Here is a 25,940-nt window from a genome sequence, read left to right as displayed (position 1 = left end):
ATCGCAGGGCAACATAGACAGACACCCATTCACACTCACACTCACACCTATGGACAATTTAGAGTCACCATTTGTAAATACTAAAAAAATAATAATAATAACTTATAAATAATAAATTAAATTAATAATAAATTATCGGGATAACACCCACCAAGTTGCGCTGCTATTTTTTTTGACAGTGGAACAGGTAGAGGAATTAACGATGTGTTGGTTTCGAATTTATGTGTCATTTATTAGATCAGAGCCCCCCCCAATCGCTGCCGTCACCAAAATCTTACTCTGAACTGAGTTCAAAACTTGAGAACCCTGGGAAAGCACAGGACTATAAGTCGTATTCACTTAGATTTTTATTTCCCAAAAAAAAAAAACGGACATTCAACAGACACATCTGGCTGAATAGGTAAACATAAAACATTAACAGATAATTAGCTACACAATAGCATAAAAATAACATAACTGGAAGGCTGAAAACGTTAAATTAACATAACAAGCCAGCAAGTTCACCAAGCTCCCGATCTCATTCCACATCACTGAATCCACTGAAATCTTCATCCTCGGTGTCGCTCCTGAACAACTCCGCCAACTCTGGAGGAAGATGAAGCGGCGTCTCTGCCAGGATGTCATCAGATTCAGCATCAGTTCCAGTTATTCTGGCCTTTCCGAATCCCGACAGGATGGTTTCGGTTGTCACGAAAGCCCATGCTTTGTCGATCCATCTAAGGACTTGCTGGAAAGTTGCATGGCGCGTCCTCCCTGTCCGTGCTCTAATGGAGAGGCGGTTGCTTTGTATGAAGTGGTAACACCAAGAAGGCCCGCCTGCAAAGTCATTTAAATTCATCTCCTTGGCAACTGCCTGCGTGTGGAGACGTAACTGCACCGTTGACAAGCCTCTCCCGGCAGCACGTTGTTCAAGCACCCATCTGTGGACTCGTTTCTCCAGCTTCTCCATCGTGCTTTAAGCCCGCAATTCGATTCAGAATGCCTTTATTAGTCCCCCGAGGGAGAAATTTCATTTCAGTTACATCCCGTCCAAGAAACACAAAAAAGACAGTGAACAGGGGAGGACAGGAGCAGGAGAACTGTGGGTCGCACACATGGAGAGCGCCCCGTTTACTTAGATGAGAAAGAGGAAAAACAAGAGGGAAGAAGAGGGTAAAAAAAGCAAACACTGGGGGCGCGTGCATGCAGCCACATTTGAGTGCCTCGCAACTGCGACAAGGGAGGGAGGGGGGTGGGAGCCACGAAGGCGTTGAGTTGGAGGGTGTGGAGGGTGTGTGCGTGTCATGTGTCTTCGTGTGTGTGTATGTGTAAGCCTGTGTACTTCATCTCCACTCAGTCCCAGCCCATTGTCTCTGCCGTCTGATAACTGATGGTGGCACCGTGGCACGGTGGCAACACTGTCGCCTCACAGCAAGAAGGTCCCGGGTTCGAATCTCGCTGCAGGCACCGGGTGTGTCCTCCACCATGCCTTCGGTGCCTGCTGCTCGAGGAGGGCCTTTCTGTGTGGAGTTTGCATGTTCTCCGGGCGCCGGTCTGGCTGCCCACCGCTCCTGGTCTGCCGCGGAGGAGGGACGACCAGGATGGGTTAAAGGCGGAAGTCACCTCGTTCACCTCGTGTGCCGTGTGCCGTCGTGCTCGCATGTGTGTGTGACAAATAAAGGGGAATGTCTCCCCCCGATTCTTCTTCTAAAAATGAAGACAGCCGTGGCCGTGGAGACGACCTCGGAGAGATCCAGATACAAAGTTCACAGGAGTAGGGGGGTGATGGGGGAGGAGATAGGGCTGGAGCATGTTGTCTGCATAACATCCAGGAGAGTGGAGAGACACCGGCCTTGGGAAGGCCGACTATCTCAGGGAGCCAATGAAGATCACAATTGTTTTGGGTCAGGCCGACACTGCAAATTTTCTGTCTGCCTTTGAGTTTCTCTGAGTCTCCCGGTGTCTCTGTTCAAATATATCCAAATTCGGTGGCCAATTTCACTCAAGCCGAGCTGAAAACTTCTCCAAGTTGGCATCCATCCTGCAAAAGAGTTCAGGAATCGCATCCAGCCTGCGATTTTGATCAAGAATCGCATCCAGCTTGCAACTGAGCTCACACATCACTTGAGTCTGAGTGCTTACAGCCCTGCTCATTCCCTCAATCAAGACGGGCAGCTTTTCGATTGCCAAAAGTGCTGCCAACATCTTCCGAACATCGCAATAGATCAGGAAGCTGCCAACTCCAGGCAGCAGAAAGCCTGTTATCATAAATCCAATTATGAAGACGTCTTCAACATCCTCAATGGAAAGGATCAACAGGCACACAATCCTCCACTTCTCCCAGGAGTCCATCGTGTATCCGGCTGTAAACGTTCCGTCAGGGCAGGCAGGCTCTCCTTTACCTAGTCTCTTTGTCGAAAAAATTTGGTCAATTGCGTTGAGAGACCAGCTGACCAAATCCATGATTTAGGTTTCGGAGAGAAATGCAGAGAGAGGCTCCGATAGATCAGACAGAGACAGCACAAGACAAAGAGCAGCAGCAGGGCAGATAAGGGCAGGGAGGGAGCAACAGAAAAAGCGTCTGCCTTCATTGAGAGCCAGAAGAGAATTAGCTTTCTTTGTTTTTTTCATTGCAGTAAGAGAAACCTGCTTTGCGCCACTCCCTCACAAGTTTCTCACTCACTCCATTCTGCTGCACGATTACAGTTTTTGGCTGCATATTTTACTACCTGCAGTTTGTAACCCGCGATATAGGATGTTCTTTTTGGGGGCATTTTGTTTGTGTTCAGTCTTTCTCAGTTGTCTTTTTTTCAGGTAATTTGTGGTGCAGGAGTTGTACAGGTGCAGCATATAGTTGTCACAAGCCTAGAGTGCCCTCACGCAGCTGTAGACGGTAATCCATGTCAGTCAGGACAGTTTGGCGTAGTGCAGCAGTAAACTGTGACCTCACCTGACTATAAGTCGCAGGACCAGCCAAACTATGTGTGAGGGGTCTGGAAAGCATCCCCCTCACTAAGGTGAAAACTGATCATTATTGTCAAATAAGAAAGAATGGACTAATGCAGGAAGTTTGTTATTTTGGTTTGGTGCTTTATTTTGACTAACTTCTCTCTCTTTGAGGTTGACTTCCGGGTGGGGTGTGTTTTCATGGAGTGCACACATGAGAATGCAGCCACAGGACTTCAGCAGTTCCAAATCACCTCGTTAGGGCATACCAAGGTGGAAGGTAGAGAGAGGGTAGCAAGGTGTTAAGTTGGGCTTTTGTTTGTTGTTTCTTCAGTTTATTAGGTACTTTAGGTTAACCTGTGTTAGATAAAACTTCTTAACATTTGGCAGAAAGTGGTATTTGACAACACTGAATGAGAACGGTATGTTTTTAAACAAGTTGGTGTCGGGAGGGGGGCCCCTTCACATGAAGAATGGTACGGGCAAAACTCGAGTAATGAGGATAGCCTGCAGGTGAGGGAGAGTCCTTTTGTTTTTAGTGAGAAAAGGTAGACTGGTATTGTCAGTTATTGCGGGCTGCCCAGTTGAAACCCTCCTTTGTTCAACATTCTGCCAACCTTTGGGTGAGACTGGATTTTTTTCTTGTTGCATGTTTGTGGTCACCATCAAATAAAAAAAGAATCAGAGCTCTGAAGGGAAAACCTGGTTGTCTCATGCTGCTTTTTTCCACACCACGCTCTACACCTCAATCCGTCCGGCTCTCATCCTGTTTGTAGAGGTTCACCACCATCAAAACTCTACACTATGGAAAAAAGTACGACTTATAGTCCAGAAAATACGGTACTCATCCTAAGACATTCACATAAACATTCACTGCTTAGTTCAAGCCAAGAAAGAAATTTGGTCAATAGTGCAAAATAAACAAGGCAACCAATTGCATTTAAAGAAACATTTTATTATATAGTATATCCAGGAAGAGGGTAGGTAAGTTTTTCCTTGAATGGGCAGTCTTCAAAGAAACTCATTTGACCTTCTACACAGAGAAATAGCAGAAAGTAGGCTGTGAATGGTGTGCAAGTGTTCAAAAATAGTAATTGCATTCTTCCACTGCAACAGTCACATGAAAAAGAGATCTGCAGACCTGGCTGTGAGAACTCAGTAAACTCAGTACTTCACTGGTTGATCACTGCTCAAAACATTTCTGGAATCGTACCACACCGTCAACAGTTTATCCATACAATGATAGCAAAAATATTTAGGCAATGCACCACAAGTAATGCTACATTTACTTGAATTTTTTGATGACAGCATCCCACTACCAGAAGCAGACCATGTCACAGGCCTTCGAAGAGATCAGAGCGTGACAGGGTTCTTGTGGGTCCTGGAAAACAGTTGAGCAGTTGACCAACTGAAAAATTAGAGAAAAAGTAGGAATTTCCTGGAAAATCTGTTGTCCTGGAAATTATTTTAGTGTTCCACGTGTTTTCCTTTACTTGAGAATGAACTACTAGGCAGTGTGTCAGAGTTCCCCAAAATGGATAACATTGCCCTGAAAAACAGTTATGTTCAGGACCATATTAATGTTGAAACGGTAGTTTATGCATGAGAGTATTCTGAATAAGCTGCTTTCTGTTATGTTGTAGAAACGCTGTGAACACATCCCCAAGTCACATCACATGATAGCACATGTAGGCTGGATGACATTACAACTTCAGAGTTAAAGTTACGTTATTATGTTTATGTTTATATTAGTCACAGCTGGCTGGTAACTGTGGTGGTTTTTGTCAGCTTTATAGATGAACATTGCTTTCTTCCTGACTTGTCTTAAATAATTGAATAATGTTACATTTCGTAAGCATGTTTGGTTCGGTTGCTAAAGTTGATGTGCTTGCTAGCTTGTTTTGCCTGCAAACATTTAAAGGTTCTGTATATGAGATGCTGAATATTAATACAGCAACAAACAACTATTTGTGATATAACTATATGATGGAGTAATGGCATCCTGAGCAGATAGTGATGTCACAGTCCCCATGTGTGTTGTAAACTGAGCTTCTTTGGTCTTTGTTTTGGTAGCTGGGCCAGACACATGTGCAAGTGAGTCCCTCCTTGTGAAACTGCAGTAATGAATTAGAATTAGAATTAGAATGTCTTTATTGTCATTGTACAAGTACAACGAAATTAAAAAGATGCAATCCTTAAAAATATTGTTAGCCCTCCTGAAGCAGCGGGAACTATACAGGTCTTCCAGGGTGGGGAGAGGGCAACCGATGATCTTTTGGGCTGTGGTGACGACCCTCTGGAGCGCTTTCTTGTCTGCAGCTGTGCAGCTGGGGAACCACACACACAAGCAGTACATAAGGATGCTCTCTATGGAGCAATGATAGAAGGACACACGCAGTCTCTGAGTGGGGTGGTTTTTCCTGGGTACTCTCAGGAGGTACAGTCTCTGTTGTGCCTTCTTGATGGTAGCGTGGTGTTGCTGCTCCAGGTTAGGTCATCCTCTATGTGGACACCCAGAAACCGGAAGTCTATCACCCTCTACCCTTTTTTGGGAGTGGAACAATAGTGGAAGACTTTAGGCAAGGAGGGATGGCAGCCTAAGACAGTGACTGGTTGAAGATCTTGGTGAAGACCCCAGCCAGCTGGTCTGCACAGTCTCGTAGCACCTGTCCCAAGATGCAGTCGGGTCCCGCAGCTTTCCTCAAGTTCACAGCCCTCAGTGTGTGCCTCACCTTGTGCTCCTCCACTGTGAGGATGTGGCTGCTGTGGGCTGTTGGATGTAGTGTGGCTGTGTCCAGTGACTCCACCTCGAAGCGTGCAAAGAAGTGGTTCAGCTCCTCCGCCAGTGAGGTGTCACCGACAACTGCCGAGGTATTGCTGGATCTGTAGTTGGTGATGTGCTGGACCCTCTGCCACACCTGCTTGGAGTTGTTGCTCTGAAAGCAGTCCTCAATCCTCCTCCTGTAGACAGCCTTGGCCTCTCTGATGCCTCTCTTCAGGCTCTGGCAGCACTGTATAGTGCCCCATCACCAGACCTGAAGGCGGTGTTCCTCTTCCTGAGCAGGCTCTGCACTTCTTTTGTCATCCAGGGCTTCTTGTTTGGCTAAACACGGATGCATTTATCCACAGTGACACTGTTCGTGCAGTATTTGATGTATCCCAGGACAGCTGTTGTGTACTGCTCCAAATCTTGGTGTTCGAAAACATCCCATTTGGTTGACTCAAAGCAGTCTTGCAGCTGTTCAGAGGGACCTTCGGGCCAGGTTTTTCTGGTTGTGGTAGGAGCACTTTTCCTGAGGGGTGTGTATGCTGGAATTAAGAGCAGGGACATATGGTCTCACTGGCCCAGGTGAGGAAGTGGTTTAGCCCTAAAGCCCAGTTTGATGTTCGAGTAGACCTTGTCCAGTTTGTTTACTCCCCTGGTAGCACATTTAACATGCTGATGGAGTTTAGGGAGCACTGCCTTTAAATTAGCATGGTTAAAGTCTTCTGCAATGATGTCAACAGCCTCAGGGTACATACTCTGCTGGCTGCTACTAGTGTCATGTAAATGTCCCGGGGCCGAGCTAGCATTAGCATCCTGTGAAATATACATAGCCGTTACCATCACAACAGTGAACTCCCGAGGAAGGTATATGGGCCTGCACTAAACAGTTACATACTCCAAGTCCGGGGAGCAGTGACTGCTTACAGTCTTAGTGTTAGTACACCAGCTGTTGTTCACATAAATGCATAGTCCCCCCCCTCTGTTCTTACCGGATTCCCTGTTCCTGACTCGTGATGGTGTGCTGTGTGGCCTGCTAGCTCGATAGCTGTATCTGGAATGGATGAATGAAGCCAGGTCTCTGTGATGAGCAGAATGCAGCTGTCCTTCACACCATTGTTTGCTGCAACCTGTAGATTAAGTTCATCCATCTTGTTTGTGAGGAATCTTGCGTTGGTGAGGAAGACACTAGGAAGCAGCGGTTTGTGTGGCCGCCTCCGTAGCCTCACCAGTACGCCGGCTCTGCAGCCCCGCTTTTGCCTCCTCTCTCTGCGCTGCCTTCGTCGCCTTCCCGAGGGGATGGAAATTCAGTTGTTACAGACAGCAAGAATAAAAAAATGCAACATAGAAACTGAACAAAAGAGAATAAAAAAGGAGACAGAATAAAATCAACTACATATATGTACACTATAAGCAATAGTATAAATAGTATAAAAGTCTAAAAATACTATTGCCTTAAAGTGAACTTCTGTCAGGGAGCGAACAGAGATGTTGCCAGTTATCCTCTCTAAACTCCAAATTCATGTCATGTTGGATCTTTTGGCATCCTGTGAAGAAAAACTTGCTCTGAGGTCCTGAAAAACGACTTTGGCTTGCCACTGGAGAAAATGGGCGATAGTCACTCCCAACATGTATTCATGTCAGGCCCCATTCCAACCTCTATTTTTACCTGTCACTTAAATTTTTTAAATGATAATAATGACATATTCAATAGCATTTAATTTTCATTCATTTTTAATTAATATTCAGTCCGAACAAGCTTAACAGTGAATCCACACTGTGCCATCGCACATCAAGCAGATGAATATGTAAATTTTCTCTGCAGTGACAAAAACCACTGACTGTGGCCCCAGTAGCTACATATGAACAATGCAATTAAACGATTGCACTTAAAATGTGAGGGTCTGTTGGGAACGTCTGGCGGAACCCGCTGTCAGGGAGGTCTTCAACTCCCACCTCCGGGAGAGCTTCGACCAGATTCCGAGGGAGGTTGGAGACATTGAGTCCGAATGGACCATGTTCTCCACTTCCATTGTTGATGCAGCCGTCCATAGCTGTGGCCGTAAAGTCACCGGTGCCTGTCATGGCGGCAATCGTGGTGGTGGACACCGGAAGTAAGGGATGCCGTCAAGCTGACGAAGGAGTCCTATCAGGCTTGGTTGGCTCATAGGACTCCTGAGGCAGCTGACGGGTACCGGCAGGCTAAGCGGGCAGCAGCTCGGGCGGTTGTAGAAGCAAAAACTCAGGTCTGGGAGGAGTTCGGGGAGGCCATGGAGGAGGACTACCGGTCGGCCTCGAAGAAATTCTGGCAAACCGTTCGGCGCCTCAGGAGGGGGAAGCAGCTCTCCATTAATACTGTTTACAGTGGAGGTGGGGAGCTGCTGACCTCGACTTGGGATATTGTTGGGCGGTGGAAGGAATACTTTGAGGATCTTCTCAATCCCACTGCAATCCCACTGTCATGTCTTCTGCAGAGGAAGCAGAGACTGGGGACTCGGAGGTCGATTCGTCCATCCCCCGGGCTGAAGTCACTGAGGTAGTCTGCAAGTTCCTCGGTGGCAAAGCTCCGGGGGTGGATGAGATCCGCCCTGAGTACCTCAAGTCACTGGATGTTGCAGGGCTGTCCTGGTTGACACGCCTCTGCAACATCGCGTGGCAGTCGGGGACGGTGCCTTTGGACTGGCAGACTGGGGTGGTGGTCCCTCTGTTTAAAATGGGGAACCGGAGGGTGTGTTCCAACTATCGGGGGATCACACTCCTCAGCCTCCCTGGGAAAGTCTATTCCAGGGTACTGGAGAGGAGAATCCGGGCGATAGTCGAACCTCGGATTCAGGAGGAACAATGCGGTTTTCGTCCCGGCCGCGGAACACTGGACCAGCTCTATACCCTCCACAGGGTGCTTGAGGGTTCTTGGGAGTTTGCCCAACCAGTCCACGTGTTTTGTGGACTTGGAGAAGGCATTCGACCGTGTCCCTCGCGTCTTTCTGTGGGAGGTGCTCCGGGAGTATGGGGTTGGAGGCCCTCTGCTGAGTACAGCCGGAGCAGGAGCTTGGTCCGCATTGCCGGCAGTAAGTCGGACCTGTTCCCGGTGCATGTCGGACTCCGCCAGGGCTGCCCTTTGTCACCGGTTCTGTTCACTATTTTTATGGACAGAATTTCTAGGCGCAGCCAGGGGCCGGAGGGGGTTCGGTTCGGGAGCCGGCAGATTTCGTCTCTGCTTTTTGCGGATGACGTTGTCTTGTTGGCTCCATCGAGCCAGGACCTTCAGCGTGCACTGGGACGTTTTGCAGCCGAGTGTGAAGCAGCTAGGATGAGAGTCAGCACCTCCAAGTCCGAGGCCATGGTTCTCGACCAGAAAAAGGTGGCTTGCTCCCTCTGGGTTGGGGGAGAGATCCTGCCTCAAGTAGAGGAGTTTAAGTATCTTGGGATCTTGTTCACGAGTGAGGGAAGAATGGAGCGTGAGATTGACAGGCGGATCGGTGCAGCGGCAGCAGTAATGCGGTCACTGTATCGGTCCGTTGTGGTGAAGAAGGAGCTGAGCCAAAAGGCGAAGCCCTCGATTTACCGGTCAATCTACGTTTCTACCCTCACCTATGGTCATGAACTTTGGTTCATGACCAAAAGAATGAGGTCCCGGATACAAGCGGCTGAAATGAGTTTCCTCCGCAGGGTGGCGGGGCACTCCCTTAGAGATAGGGTGAGGAGCTCTGTCACCCGGGAGGAGCTCAGAGTAGAGTCGCTGCTCCTCCACATCGAGAGGAGTCAGCTGAGGTGGCTCGGGCATCTCTACCGGATGCCCCCTGGATGCCTCCCTAGGGAGGTGTTCCAGGCATGCCCCACTGGGAGGAGGCCCCGGGGAAGACCCAGGACACGCTGGAGTGACTATGTCGCTCGGCTGGCCTGGGAACGCCTCGGGGTCCCCCCAGATGAGCTGGAGGAAGTGTCCGGGGAGAGGGAAGTTTGGGCATCCCTGCTTAGACTGCTGCCCCCGCGACCCAGCCCTGGATAAGCGGGTGGAAATGGATGGATGGACTTAAAATATGAACAGTTCACCTGCTGTGGCCTGAACGCAGTCTCACACCTTCCTCCTGGCCCGCATGGACTTGAATTGCGTACCCGCTTGTGCGTAATCAAATGTCTCAAGTGGGATTGCTGCAGAGGCTATTGTCATGAGGTTTTGGACTTTTGCCTCGGACAGACGACTTCTCATGGCCGTTTTGATGTTGTTCTGGAGGCTGAATCCGCTCTCTGCTGCCACACTGGAGACTGGAATTACAAGAGCCACTTCAGCCAAAGTTTTGAAATCAGGGAACATTTCTCCAAGTGACGTGATCAGAAGTCGGCAAGACTCTCTGAACGAGGGTTTTCCTCATCCCGCAAGGACTCGCTTCAGCTGGAGGAAATCCCGCAGCATGCGCTCCTTCTGCACCAGTGGTTCAGCTGCACTGGTCTGTGACCCGTAGTGGTCAGACGCGCTCCAAAGCCTCCTGTCGATAACTCTTCAATGCACTGTCAGCACCTGGATAGCGATGCATTGAGTCCAGGTCAGAGATGATGCTCAGATGCTCTGATGGGAATCTTTTTTTGATTGATTTGGTTACCTCCGCGATGTACTCTGTGCGTAAAGTTTAAAATGTCTGCGCGTCTGCATGTGTAAGTGTGACGCCACAGAACTTGCCATCTTGTGAGGCCTCATTGAATTTTTTTCTCCGCCTCACCTGGCCCATTCATCAAGTCTTCCAGACTGGCCACAGTCATGCTCACGACAGGTGAGATGGAGGAGATGTTAACGTCTTCTTTTTGGAAGGTGAGGTTCATACGGTTCACCATGGGCAAAACGTAAGTCAGCAAGTGAGTCAAAGCAGGGAACATGTATGTTTGAAGGTGCTTTCTGATGCCCTTAGCTACCGGGCAGTATTTCACATCTTCCTCCTCCTTCAACTCCGAAACCGGAGCAGCCCAGTTGGCACGTATGCCCTTAACTGCCCTCTCCAGTGACAGCCAGCGTGTAGCCGATGGTTGTTTTCGGCTCAGCAGGTCGTGTTCCCCCATTTCTTTTTGAAGTTCATTTAGTCTGTATGTTCGTATGGGGGAATTCTTGTAATATGTGTATATGTCATTAACAGTGGTGACATATGCACTTGACACACAGCCGTGGAGGCATCACGGGCAGCAAGCGCTGTCCTGTGCGCACCACAGTGAATGTTTACAAGGAAGGGACAGTCATTCTGGCGCAACTGCCGTGCAACTCCGGCCTTTCGACCCACCATCACATTCGCTCCATCACTTCCAAGTCCAACAACCCGAGCTATAGCAACCCCACGGCCCGACAGCTCATCTTTTATTTTTGCTGTGATGCATTCAGCAGTGCCAGGGGGAATTGCGTAATTGCCGATAAACGCAGTTTCAGGCTCCCCTTTCTGTTGAAGTGTCAGGTATGTGATTAGCATTTTCTCCACCGTGATATTAGTGGTTTGATCTACTATTATTCCAACATATCTGCTGTTGGCGTTGCGGTCATCAATATCGCTGGTTATGGTCTTCGCTAAGGCCTCCTCCATCTGACTGACTGTCTCATGGTGGGTGTATGTGTGTGCACTGTTAAGGTTTGGACAGCCGGCAGACTGTAAGAGGTTTATCAGGTCAGGATACAGGTGGCTTGGGGTGTTTAGCCATATGCAGCACAACCTTAAGTTGTGTTTTTAATGCCTTGTTGCAGGCAACCTATGATTTCTCCACATGCTTAATCATAGCCACACTCTGGTTGAGCACCCTTGAAGCCTCGACGTGGCTGTGGCTATTTTGGTGGTCAGTTAATGCTGATTTCCGCATGTTCGTGCATCCTCGGACAAATCCGTTACTCATATTGGCTTTTTTACATATGTCGCAGAACATTTTTCCATCCTCCCTCCTCAGCCAGGAGAACTCCTGCTCCCACTGAACTTTGTACTCCCTCCTGACCTCCTTGCTGCCGCTTGCTCGCTCTGTAGTTACCGAGGGCTGATTACTTGTTTGTCCTTCATCCTCCACTGCATCAGTCGCTCTTTTTTCACCTCTTTTATCAACACCATCATCGTTATTGGGCTTTTTGAAGAAACTTCGGACACTCAGCTGCCGTGACATTTTTACGAGTGAAGCCAACAAGGTCATGCATCAAGAGAGACAACAGCTAATTAATATGCTCGCTCGCCACCAAGATGTCAGGGGTGTGAATTGCAATCTGTCAAAATGACACATGGCCTTCAGATTTTTCCGTCACCGTTTTAAAAAACCGGTCAACAATGGAATATATTCGGTTAACGCGACCCCTGAGATATATATATATATACACACACATATACATATATGATATGTATATATATATATATATGATATTGTGACCAATTAACCTCTATCCGATGAATATGGATTTTAACAAGCCGAAACTCATTTATTCAAGGAGCCAACTGCTTGCTTTGACCATCAAAGGAGACTGTGTGAAGATTGTATGGACCTACAAATACCTGGGAGTGCAGCTGGATGATAAAATGGACTGGACTGCCAACACAGATGTTCTGTGCAGGAGAGGACAGAGCCGACTTTACTTCCTCAGAGGGCTGGCGTCCTTCAACATCTGCAAAAAGATGCTGCAGATGTTCTACCAGACTGTGATAGCAAGTGCCTTCTTTTACGCAGCAGTGTGCTGGGGAGACAGCATCAAAGAGAGGGACGCTACACGTTTGGACAAACTGGTGAGGAAGGCAGGCTTTGTTGTGGGCACAGAGCTAGACAGCCTGACATCTGTGGCAGAGCGATGGGCACTGAGCAGGCTCCTGTCAATCATGGACAATTCACTGCATCCGCTGTACAGCGTCATCTCCAGGCAGAGGAGCAGCTTCAGTGACAGGCTGCTATTACAGTCCTGCTCCACTGACAGACTGAGAAAGTCTTTCCTCCCCCACGCCATGCGGCTCTTTAACTCCACTCGGTGGGGGGGGACGTTAAACATTAATTTCAACATTCCTCAATGTTCTCAATGGAATCTGTACACTATGTTCAACATGCACCTTAACTTGCTTTCTGTTTGCACTGGACATTTAAACTCTGGACATCCCATGTAAACTCATTTAAACACTTGACATTTAAACTTGCTTTCTGTTGCATTGAACATTTTTACTTTTACTTCTGTTTGGACATTTTTACCTTCAATTATTTTTGCACTGGACGTCTTTAATTTTAACTCTGTTTGCACTGGACATGTGGACATTTTTACATTTTTTACCTTTTAGCTCCTTGCTTGCTGTGCTTTTAGATTATTTATTGCATGCCTTTTACTTAAAATTTGTGGAATACGCTGGAACTTGTGAATTTCCCTTTGGGATGAATAAAGTATCTGTATCTGTCTATCTATCCAAAGTTACTAGCCATCACTCAATCTGGTTGTTTAGCCTTCTGGCATTCAGTCACAACTTGTGATAGCATAGCTTCATGTTTGATATTGGTAAAGGAAACTTATATAAATCGCTGAATTCAATTTGAAATGTCAGGGTCACAAGATGCAGAGGAAAATCTCGTCATTCTTTAAAAAAATGACTGAAAGCCTGTCCTAAGTCGGGAGGTTGTTGGTATGAGGTTGGTTTATTGTCACATGTACCACAATTACACTGAAGCAGTCATTGGCAATGAAAATCTTAGCTCTCAGGCTCCCTGCAACAAGGCTCAGATAATACGTATAAAAAAGAAAAATAAAATGGTGCAGAAGTCATTCAGTATTGAACATTTCAGGGTTTCATATGTATAACAAATTGATGACAGATGTCCCATGTGTTCCTCAGAGAGTCCATCAACAGTCTGAAGAGGAAGTACTCTCAGTCGTCAGAGCCCGCTGACAGTGATGCTGCCATAGAGAGGACACTCAATGATGTGGCCAAGGAAGGATGTCAATTCCTATTGGATGAAGTCTTCCTAGACCTTGAAGTAAGAAGGGCTCTTATTGGACAGAACTATATTTAGTCTATGTTTAAAGGGTGTTGTATCCTCAGCGCGTGCACGCGCACACACACACACACACACACACACACACACACACACACATATATATATATATGTATATTTTATTTTTTTTTTACACACACACACACACACACACACACATACATACATATATATGTATGTGTGTGTGTATGTATGTGTGTATATATACATACAGTATATACACCGATCAGGCATAACATTATGACCTCCTGCCTAAAACTGTGTTGGTCCCCCTTTTGCTGCCAAAACAGCCCTGACCCGTTGCGGCATGGACTCCACTAGACACCTGAAGGTATGCTGTGGTATCTGGCACCAAGATGTTAGCAGCAGATCATTTAAGTCCTGTAAGTTGAGGTGGGATCTCCATGGATTGGACTTGTTTGTCCAGCACATCCCACAGATGCTGGATTGGATTGAGATCTGGGGAAATTGGAGGCCAGGTCAACACCTCAAACTAACCAAGATGTTAGCAGCAGATCATTTAAGTCCTGTAAGTTGAGGTGGGATCTCCATGGATCGGACTTGTTTGTCCAGCACATCCCACAGATGCTGGATTGGATTGAGATCTGGGGAAATTGGAGGCCAAGTCAACACCTCAAACTTGTTGTTTTTGCTTTGTGGCATGGGGCATTATCCTGCTGAAAGAAGCTACAGCTACCAGGGAATACCATGAAAGGGTGTACATGGTCTGCAACAATGCTTAGGTACGTGTTAAAGTAACATCCCAAGGTTTCCCAGCAGGACATTGCCCAAAGCATCACACCGCCTGCACCGGCTTGCCTTCTTCCCATAGTGCATCCTGGTGCCATGTGTTCCCCAGGTAAGCGACACACACGCACCTGGCCATCCACGTGATGTAAAAGAAAACGTGATTCATCAGACCAGGCAACCTTCTTCCATTGCTCCATGGTCCAGTTCTGAAGCTCACATACCCATTATTGCCATTTTCAGTGGTGGACAGGAGTCAGCATCAATCAATCAATCAATATTCCTTTATTTGTCCTGCAAGGGGAAATTCCAGAATACAGCAGCATCAGTGAAGATTAATGTGCATGCAAATTAGAAACGAAAACAGTATATACAAAAGAGTGAGGATTTTAAATAAAAATAAAAAGAAAGAAATTGTAAAAAATTGTAAGAAATTGTAGATAGTATTTACAGACTGTTATGTACATGTTCTTGTTGCACAGCTTATTGACCAGACTATTGCACTGATTACTTGGAGTAGTTTTTATCGTTCAGTCTGGCAGCTGCAGGGAGGAATGACCTGCGATACCGCTCTTTCACACACTTTGGATGTAGCATCCTGTCAGTGATGGAGCTCCTCAGTGCAGTGAGTGTGTTTTGGAGGGGGTGGGAGTCATTGTCTGTCATGGAGGACAGCTTGGCTGTCATCCCCCCCCCCCCCACCTCCTCCACCAGTTCCAGAGGGCATCCCAGGACAGAGCTGGCCTTCCTGATGAGTTTGTCCAGCCTCTTCTTGTCAGCCGTTGTAATGCTGCTTCCCCAGCAGACTACACCGTAGAAAATGGCAGAGGCCACAACAGAGTCATAGAAGGACTTTAGGGGTGCCCCACACACCCCGAAAGACCTCAGCCTCCTGAGCAGATAGAGTCTGCTCCGTCCTTTTTTGTAAAGTGCAGTGGTGTTATGAGTCCAATCCAGTTTGTTGTTGAGATGAACACCCAAGTGCTTATAAGATGTCACCATCTCAATGTCCCTTCCCTGGATGTTCACTGGTGTTGGTGAAGAGTGCGGGTGCTGACAAAAGTCCACAACCAGCTCCTTGGTTTTACTCATGTTAATCTGGAGGTGGTTCTGCTGGCACCAGTCCACAAAATCCTGGATGAGTCCTCTGTATGACCTGTCCTCCCCATCTGTGATGAGGCCGACAATGGCAGAGTCATCAGAGAACTTCTGCAGGTGGCAAGTGGGTGACAGGTGGGATAAGTCAGCTGTATAGAGGGTGAAGAGGAACGGTGCCAGCACCGTTCCCTGGGGGGCCCCCACACAGAGGACAGTCCCTGACACACAGTCCCGTGTCCTCACATACTGTGGGCGGTTGGAAAAGTAGTCCACTATCCAGCATGTGAGGTGTTGGTCCACTCCCGAAAGCTCCAGCTTGTTTCTCAGGATGGCTGGCCTGATGGTGTTAAAAGCACTGCTAAGGTCCAGGAAAAGGACCCTAACCAGGTGATTCCAGGTGAGATAGAGCTCGATGGAGGAGGAAGATGAGGGCATCGTCCACTCCGATGCCAGGCTGATACGCAAACTGCAGCGGGTCCATGGGCGAGCTCACCAGGGGGCGCAGGGACCAGCTGCTCCAGGGCCTTCATGAGGTGGGATGTTAGGGCCACCGGCCTGTAGCAGCTAGGGTCCTTGGGATGTGGGGTCTTTGGCACAGGTACCACGCAGGACGTCTTCCAGAGGCGTGGCACCCTTCCCAGTCTCAGGCTCAGGTTAAACAGATGTCCAATGATCCCGCGCAGCTGATCAGAGCAGGATCTGAGGAGCCTGGGACTGAGGCCATCCGGTCCTGCAGCCTTCCTGGTCTTTAACCTCCTGAGTTGATTCCTCACCTGGAGAAGTGTGAGGGACAAGTTGGAGCAGGGGGGCTGAGTGTCTTGTGAAGTGGATGGGGGGCTGGGAGGAGCAGTGTGGGGTGGCGTTGATTGCGGTGAATACTGTGGGGGGGGGGGGGGGGTACTCAGGCAGGGTGCTGGCAGATCAAGAGGTCTGCTGCAGTGCTGGTGCAGCTGGGGGAGGGGCAGATGTTTCCTCAAACCTACAGAAGTAGGTGTTCAGCTTATCTGCCCACTTTGGATCCCCAGCCACCTGGGAGTTTGGCTCCTGGTGACCTGAGATGGTTTTCCAGCCTCTCCAGACTCCCCTGGTGTTGTTCTCCTGCAGCTGTTCCTCCATTCTCTTTCTGTATCTGTCCTTCCCCTCCCTGATATTCCTTCTTAGCTCCCTCTGAACAGTTTTCAGCTCCTCTTTGTTCCCTGACTTGAAGGCCCTCTTCTTCTCCTTTAAGAGAGCCTTAATGTCAGGATTGATCCAGAGTTTGTGGTTGGATTGACACCGTACATCCCTGGTGGGTACAGTTTTCTCCACACAGAAGTTTATGTGGTCCATGATGCTGTTTGTCAGACTGTCAATGTCCTCCTCATGAGAGTCACTGAATATATCCCACACTGTTGTATCGAAGCAGTCCTTCAGAGCCTCTTCCGCCTCATCGACCACCTCTTCACTGTGCGGGACACAGCTGGTTGCCTGTTAACAAGGGACTTGTATACAGGCAGGAGATGAACCAGATTGTGATCACCTCTTCCCATAGAGGGGAGGGGTGATGATTGGTATGCCTCCTTGGTGTTGGCATAGAATAAGTCCAGTGTTTTATTGTCTCTGGTGGCACATGTGACATACTGGATGAATTTGGGCAGAGTGGAGGACAGAGAGGCATGATTAAAATCCCCGGAGATCAGTAAGAGGGCCTGTGGTTTCTGAGTCTGCAGCCTGCTGATCACGGTGTTAATGACATCACAAGCTGCATCGGCGTTTGCAGAGGGAGGAATATACACAGCCACCACTATGACATGCGAGAACTCCCGCGGCAGATAGTATGGCCTCAAACTAGCAGCCAACAGTTCAGTGTCCGGGCAGCAGTGCTGCTCTTTGATAGTGATGTGCCTGGAGTTACACCATCTCTCATTCACAAACACTGCCAGCCCTCCTCCTTTCCTCTTACCGCTCTTCTCTGTCCGGTCTGCCCGTATGAGTGAGAATCCCTCCAGCGCTACGGTCGCGTCTGTGTGCTGCGTTCCCAGCCATGTCTCAGTAAACAATAGCATACTGCACCGCCGGAATTCCTGATAATGCCGGGTCAACGCCGCTAGCTCTTCCATCTTGTTGGAGAGATCATGGGGATCTTACATTCCCCATGATCAGAATCAGAATCAGAAATTGCTTTATTGCCAGGTATGTTTTTACACATACGAGGAATTTGTTGTATTTGTTGATGATGACGGATGGGAGAGTCGGTCTATAAGCTCTCCTCCTGTCGCGGCATTTGATCCCAGCGCAGCACCCCCGTATCCTCCTCCTTAACTTGCGGGGGACATCAGGTCGCTCCTCCGGCCGCACAGCTGTGTTACGCAGGGCTAGCAGCTGATCCCTACTGTAAACAATGGGGGCCATTGTCTCACGGACCCACAGACGCGTAGAAAGTTGCAAGAGTTGTAAGTGATGAAAAAGTAGCACCAGAGTTACCGTGCTTGATGTCTCTGATGCACCAGAGATTTACAAACACGCAGAACTGAAATGGAATAAAAAAGACACACAAGAAAACAATAAAAGAAGAAAAACTAGAGAGCTGCTGTAACAGGCTACCGCTAGTACGGCGCCACAACACCTAACATAACAGCATGGGCACCCTGGTCTGTGGCTATGTAGCTCCATACGCAACAAACTGCAATGCACTGTGTATTCTGACACTTTCTATCAGAACCAGCATTAACTTTTTTTGGGCAATTGGAGCAACAGTAGCTTGTCTGTTGGATCAGCGTCCCCACGTGCATTAGTGAGCCTTGGCCCCATTGACCCTGTCGTCGGTTCACCATGAGTCCTTCCTTGGACCGCTTTTGATAGATACTGACCACTGCATACCGGAAACACCCCACAAGAGCTGCAGTTTTGGAGATATTCTGACCCAGTTGTCTAGCCATTACAATTAAGCCCTCTTCAAAATCGCTCAAATCCTTACGCTTGCCCATTGTCCTGCTTCTAACACATCAAATTTCAGGACAAAATGTCCACTTGCTGCCTAATATATCCCAGCCACTAACAGGTACCATGATGAAGAGATAATCAGTGTTATTCACTTCACCTATCATTGGTCAAAATTTTATGCCTGATCGGTGCGTGTATATACAGTGAACAAAAATATAAATGCAACACTTTTGTTTTTGCGTCCATTTTTCATGGGCTGAACTCAAAGATCTAAAACATTTTCTATATACACAAAAGACCATTTCTCTCAATATTGTTCACAAATCTGTCTAAATCTGCTACATCTGTGTTAGTGAGCACTTCTTTGCCGAGATAATCCATCCCACTTCACAGGTGTGGCATATCAGCATGCTGATTAGACAGCATGATTATTGCACAGGTGAGCCTTAGGCTGGCCACAATAAAAGGCCACTCTAAAATGCTCAGTTTTATCACACAGCACAATGCCACAGATGTCGCAAGTTTTGAGGGAGTGTGCAATTGGCATGCTGACTGCAGAAATGTCCACCAGAGCTGTTGCACGTGAATTGAATGTTCATTTCTCTACCATAAGCCATCTCCAAAGGCGTTTCAGACAATTTGGCAGTATATCCAACCAGCCTCACAACCACAGACCACGTGTAACCACACCATCCCAGGACCTCCACATCCAGCATGTTCACCTCCAAGATCGTCTGAGACCAGCCAACCAGACAGCTGCTGCAACAATCGGTTTGCATAACCAAAGAATCTCTGCACAAACTGTCAGAAACTGTCTCAGGGAAGCTCATCTGCATGCTTGTCATCCTCATCGGGGTCTCGACCTGACTGCAGTTCGTCGTCATAACCCACTTGAGTGGGCAAACGCTCACATTCAGTGGCGTCTGGCACATTGAAGAGGTGTTCTCTTCACGGATGAATCCAGGTTTTCACTGTTCAGGGCAGATGGCAGACAGCGTGTGTGGCGTCATGTGGGTGAGCGGTTTGCTGATGTCAACATTATGAATCGAGTGGCCCATGGTGGTGGTGGGGTTATGGTATGGGCTTCCAATCCACTCCGAAGGGGCGGGGTTGCTGAGAGGTTATGGCAAAAGGGATGGAGATGTGAAGATGTGGCAGGAGTGGCGGAGATGAATGAATGGATGCCGTTTGAGGTCCGGGTCACAACTGAAGATGGTGCAGGAATGTAACGGTATGAGAGGTGAGGATTAACGCCTAAATTTTTCTCAGTTACTGCACAGGAGCTCCGACTCTTTGCACTTCATGCTATCCGGCATCAGAACTACAAGTGAGGTGGTGATTTTTCATAAAGTGGCGCCATCACAGCCTCGGCGAATTGGTGCTGCACAGTGCACCAGGGGGTGGTTACGAGGGCGTGGGCAGGCTGGCTGTTACAGTATGTTATGGACAACAACCACAGGTGCATTTTATTGATGGCCTTTTGAATGCACAGAGATACCGTGATGAGATCCTGAGGCCCATTGTTGTGCCATTCATCCACGACCATCACCTCATGTTGCAGCATGATAATGCACGGCCCCATGTTGCAAGGATGTGTACACAATTCCTGGAAGCTGAAAGCATCCCAGTCTTGACATGGCCAGCATACTCACCAGACATGTCACCCATTGAGCATGTTTGGGATGCTCTGGATCGGCATATACAACAGCGTGTTCCAGTTCCTGCCAGGATCCAGCAACTTCGCACAGCCATTGAAGTGGAGTGGACCAACATCCCACAGGCCACAATCAACAACCTGATCAACTCTATGCAAAGGAGATGTGTTGCACTGCGTGAGGCAAATGGTGGTCACACCAGATACTGACTGGTTTTCTGACCCCCCCAGACCCCCCCAATAAAGCAAAACTGCACATTTCAGAGTAGCCTTTTATTGTGGCCAGCCTAAGGCACACCTGTGCAATATTCATGCTGTCTAATCAGCATCTTGATATGCCACACCTGTGAGGTGGGATGGATTATCTCAGCAAAGGAGAAGTGCTCACTAACACAGATTTAGACAGATTTGTGAACAATATTTGAGAGAAATGGTCTTTTGTGTATATAGAAAATGTTTTAGATCTTTGAGATCAGCTCATGAAAAATGGGAGCAAAAACAAGTGTTGCGTTTATATTTTTGTTCAGCGTATATATATATATATATGTTTACATACATACATACATCTTACCACGTGTGTGTGTGTGTGTGTGTGTGTGTGTGTGTATATATATATATATATATATATATGTATGTGTATGTGTGTGTGTGTGTGTGTGTGTATATATCTTACCACAATCTGGCAGATTTGTGTGATGTGCGAGGTTTTGACATTTCCTCTGCTGTGATTTCTGCCATCACCCTAAGTGCAGGTTTCCACCGGACGTGTAATGTCCACATTGTGTCCACGACACCTATGACGGAGATGATAGCTGCCATCGTAGTCAAGGAATGCATTTCCACGGGGCACATAGCGTCTCCTTTTCAGAAGCGTCCCAAAAGTGTATCTATACTCTGCTCCCCAGAGAGAGAGAATCTGGGAGATAAAGCACCCTGTGCAGACTCCCAATCATCCATTAACAATAAATACGCCTACTTACCTGGTGTAGAAGCACAAAAATGAAGAGAAAATGAACAAATAAATACGGCCTGAGCAAGTCAACAAAGCTCGGCAGGCAAAACACTTTGCTTCTTCTTGCACATCTCCAATCACCACGCCAGTGGTGGTGATTGGAGATGTGCGGAGCACGGAGCAAATACGCGCAGCATGCGCTACGTCATGAATACATGCCTGGTGGAAATCCTAGGTAATGCAATTACAGTGAATTTAATTTGGTCTGTGCTGTCTAATCAAAAGCACTGTAAAACTAAGCAGTGACATGCTTTTACAAAATGTCTATCTATGTCAAAATTTCAATTAATGTGGTTAATTCACGTGTACTTCAATGGAGTGAACTACAGAATGTGTGCTAGGAAATATTGTTGTCATTGAAACCACATAATAAGTGGTAAATAGATTGTAAACTTTTTTTTACAAAGTAGAAATTCCTTCAAATTCTATACATGTATTTATTTTGATGTTGCTCCTTTGTTTTTCAAAGCCAGTATGTCAACATAGGCTGCAAAAAAAAAAAGAAAGAAAAAAAAATCCCAATGCATTTAATTGCTTTAATTTTGACATTGAATTGACCAGCATCACCTGAATGAGCTGCTGACCAGGAAGTGGCTGATGGGCTCTCATGCTGTTGACACCATCTGTGTGACAGTGGAGGACTACTTCAATGACTTCAACAAAATCAAGAAACCCTTCAATGAGGTAGGATGGAAGCAGAACACAGTGCTCCTAGTAGGGTATCTCTAAAAATTCTAAATTTATTCCTCTGAAACCTAAGGAAATGTTTGTCATGCAATAAGGAAGAACCAACTTACCGAAGAATCCAACTTGTGAAACAGGAGTCATGTTCCCACAGTTCCATAGCTGTAGGAGAGCTCTGAGCCCTGTGAGCACCATCTTGTGTTTATAAATCGGAGACTATTGATATGAACTTATGGCATGTTGGCTGTGGTATGTGTAGGAGATGACAAGCGAGGCCTTGCGCAGGGTGGTGGTGGAATACATTAAAGCAGTGATGCAGAAGAGGATCGCCTTTAAAAATCCTGATGAGAGGAGGGAGGGAGCAGAGAGGATGATCAAAGAGGCTGATCAGTTCAAGTTCCTCTTCAGGAAGCTGGCTGCTGTGAGTTCACATATCATGGCTTTGCTGTACTGCAACATTGTTCACATTCAGCACCAGGACTGCATTTTTAATGAACAACCAGTTACTGTGTTGAGTTTAACGAATCTGTCAATATATCTGAATAGATATAGTATAGCCACTGCTGGGCCAATGTTGACATGGTGTAACAGTTGGAGGCATAATGATATGAAACCTTTTAAGGTTGAAGGGGCACACCTAACTTTGGTTAACTGCTAATTGTGTAGGGTGAAGACACAGACCGGCTTTGTGGCGCCATCACTGCAATCGCTGAGGTGTTCAAGCTGACTGACCCCACACTGCTGTTCCTGGAAGTCACCACTCTGGTGTCCAAATATCCTGACATCAGGTACACACTGTCACACCCACGTTGACAGCCATTTCTCCTTGCATTAGTGACTAATAACTGATTTATCTTGACATTGAGAGAGTGGGCATCCCTTATGGAATTTAATGACACCCCAGAAATTTTGTCATCATTACTATGGGAAACAGGTAAGGCGGTAGTTAGAGGCCAGATAATATCATACTCAACTGACAAGAAAAAAAAAGGAACAGGAACTAGAAAACATCTGGAACAGATGATTAAGCAGTTTATAGACATGTACTCAAACAATTCCAATTAAGAAATACAAAATTAGCTACAAGATGCAAAATTCCAGCTGGACAAAATTACAAACAAAAAAACACAATTTCTGATTCAACAACTTACATGTGATTATCTTGAAAACAGTAATAAGGCAAGTATTAAGCTACACTCACACACTACACAAAACAGCCATAAAGAATTCAGCTGACAAAACCACCAAAACCCCATAAGAAATAAATATGGTCTTTCAGATATTTTACAGCAATGTTATATTCTTCCAACATTGACCCAGACCCATCAGAGACACAATCCTCAACAACCTGGACCTACCTAAATTATCTAAGTAAGACGCAGTCACTCCAGACACGGCACTAAGTAATAAATCATCCGCACCTTACGGCTTGCCTCCTGAATTCTGTTAACACTTTATGTCTATGTTATTCATCTTCTGTGTCTCTCATTTCATTTTTGTCTTCTGTTTTTGTCATGCTGTTTCAACAATTAAGAGAAAGAAGAAAAAGAGAAAAAATAATAAATCTTACTGTGTCATGCATTGTATTAACATGTCAACATCTATTGTAGCAGCTGAAAAGTACACCCTGAAATACAGTGTCTCTTCTCTCTGCAAAATACTTTTTGGATTGGCAGTAAGCACACACTCCCACACTATTATCCCCCAATTTAATCAAATTGACTGTTTTGTGTTGTACCATCTTAATTTGCAGTTGTAAACGTGATAAAATGTAAAAGTCCAAGGGGCGTGAATACTTATGCAATTCCCTGTAAATGAACTGCAGCCATTGTATTTTGGATGCGTTTCTACATGAATGTTACACTCTGCTTTCTGGGTAAATTCGTGGTAATCACAAAGGAAGTGAATGCCACATTGTCTGCACATTGCTAAGGTTTTTTGTCACTTCTGCTGTTCATAGGGAGGAGCACATCCAGGCATTGCTGGCAGTGCGTGGTGATGCCAGCAGGGAAATGCGCCAGATGATCATCGGGACTCTCAGTGAGAACAAAGTGTCCTACTCTGGTGTGACAGAGCCCATCTTTAAAGATATCACTGTGCCCACCATCACCATGACGACCATGACTACCATGACCTCCATGGCAACTGCAAAGCTGCTCAAATAAAACCAATCACCATGACACTATTTCCATCTTAATCACCTTCAGACACAAGACCATAAACAAACTTCTTTTTCCAGATACTCACTTAATTATAATTGATTAATGCAGCTTGCTGTGTTTTATTGTCCCCACCCTTCCTGTATTTGCAGTTTTAATTGTAATCCTGATCACATGTCTGCTTCAACAAAATAAAGTTATAAGTGTAAAAATGCACTGTGGTATGACTAATCACAGCAGTTGGGTACCTGCTTTTTCTTCTCTTCTTCCTTTTATTTCTTTAGCTTCTTTTTCTTTTCATCCTGTGGCTTTTCCACTGCTGCTTCACTTTGACTTGTCACAACAAAAGTCAGTCAACAAAATTCTCTTTATTTGCCAACACTACGAACTGATGTACAGTTAGTGAACAAAATACAATAAAGTCCAGGAGGATACATTACACAAGAAATCAAGCAGGCACTACTATTACAGTGTCCTTATTTTCATGAGAAAATTGAAATAGAAATTAAGAAATTAAAAGTGGATCAGACCACACCAGACAACAAATACAAAATGCTTTACTTCTAATTTTGTCCTCAAATATCACTCAGCACAGAAATTGGAAACATTGTTATCAAAGTTGTATAAGGAAAATTCTCCCTGTTGATGGTTGAGAGTTGCTAATTCTCTGAAGAATCACAGACTCGATGTGATGATTCAGGTCTCTTTAATACATGCAGCATGGAGGGAAGACTCATGCAGATTATTCTCTGCAGATCTCCACAATGTCTTGGCTTTTATACTGTCCAGCAACAAACAGACCTTTTAGTCACATGTACCTGGTGTTGGTAAATCATTCCCCCAAAATAATGACCATTTGAGGAGTGCACTCATCCTGTTTCCTAGGGTTTATACTATAAAATAAATTCCTCAGGTGCAATGAATTGCACTCTAGATTGCCCCCCTCATCCTGTTTCCCCTCATCGAATGTCCTTTTGTCCTCTCCCTCACGTTAGGGAGAAAGGACCACAAAAACTTGTACAATTCATAGACTGATTCCTGGGATTAGTAAGTCATCTAATTCCTACAGTCAAACATGATGCAAGTTTATCAGAGCAACACAATAGTGTTTATCAGTTCTTTTTTTAATATTCATGACTAATTGACATCAAAAAAGAGTTTGCAGTGTTCATTTTATTAAGATTATACAGATAGCTGTAAGAAAAAATGAAATCAATTCAGATGTCAGCAATTTTTTACATTAATGATGACGAGTGAGTTTTGAAAATTAACATGCTGTATCCCTGTCAATATAGATGAAGTCTGAGGTTACAGGTAACCTAAATTCATAGCAATCAAAATGGTGACTCCACGAAAATGGAAGTAACTAAAGTATGCACCAATTGCTGCCCTGATGACTGATCCTGGGACAGCAAGTGATGTAGGAACTATCAGTTGGAAATGTCTGTGGGATTCATGTTATCGGATGGATTGCTGAGTGAATCATCTGTCAGGAATGATTCAATCAATGCAGGTTTACTGTTTTTCTAATTTTGGCCTTTATGTACTACTGTAATGGAACAAATTGAAATAAGAATCCAAATAAGTTTAACTGGCCAAGTGTGTATACACATACAAGGAATTTGAGTGGTTGCTTTCAATGTAGCCTCAGAAGAATTTACAGAAATAGAAATAGACATACAGAGAAAAATGAGGACAACAAATTTGAACAAATATAGGTCAAATAAGTATAGAACTATTATGGAAATACAAGTAGGTGTGAAATATGAAAAAGCAACAATGGGCAACAAAATACAATCACTATATGCTGTATAATACAAGTCAAGTATTCAGTAGATTGTGAACATATACAAATAATGCGATTTTACCCAAGATTTTGCTGTTTCCTGAAAGAGAGAGAATTAGAATGGGGCTGATCGTTGACAGCCATTGAAGGATATAATTGTCTCTTTTGCTACAGCCTACTATGTCCAGTTGGTGGCGGTAACGCGCGTGTGAGTT

The 25,940-nt window shown here is 46.0% G+C and overlaps 1 protein-coding gene across 2 annotated transcripts in view; it reads left to right on the top strand.

The window, feature by feature from the left end:
• Positions 1–24,179, top strand: part of exoc3 (exocyst complex component 3) — a 96,571-nt gene extending 72,392 nt beyond the window's left edge. For both annotated transcript variants that reach the window (XM_076744932.1, XM_076744933.1), the window contains exons 12-16: positions 13,504–13,645; positions 21,658–21,780; positions 22,040–22,201; positions 22,447–22,568; positions 23,741–24,179. In XM_076744932.1, coding sequence (XP_076601047.1) covers positions 13,504–13,645; positions 21,658–21,780; positions 22,040–22,201; positions 22,447–22,568; positions 23,741–23,945 — 754 coding nt within the window. In that variant the 3' untranslated portion in view covers positions 23,946–24,179. The remainder of the gene's footprint in view (positions 1–13,503; positions 13,646–21,657; positions 21,781–22,039; positions 22,202–22,446; positions 22,569–23,740) is intronic.
• The last annotated feature ends 1,761 nt before the right edge of the window (positions 24,180–25,940 follow it).

Source organism: Chaetodon auriga, chromosome 12, assembly GCF_051107435.1.
Source record: "Chaetodon auriga isolate fChaAug3 chromosome 12, fChaAug3.hap1, whole genome shotgun sequence".
Classification (NCBI taxonomy): Eukaryota; Metazoa; Chordata; class Actinopteri; order Chaetodontiformes; family Chaetodontidae; genus Chaetodon; species Chaetodon auriga.
The sequence above is the reverse complement of the archived record's forward strand: the minus strand, read 5'-3'. Positions and strand labels throughout refer to the sequence as shown.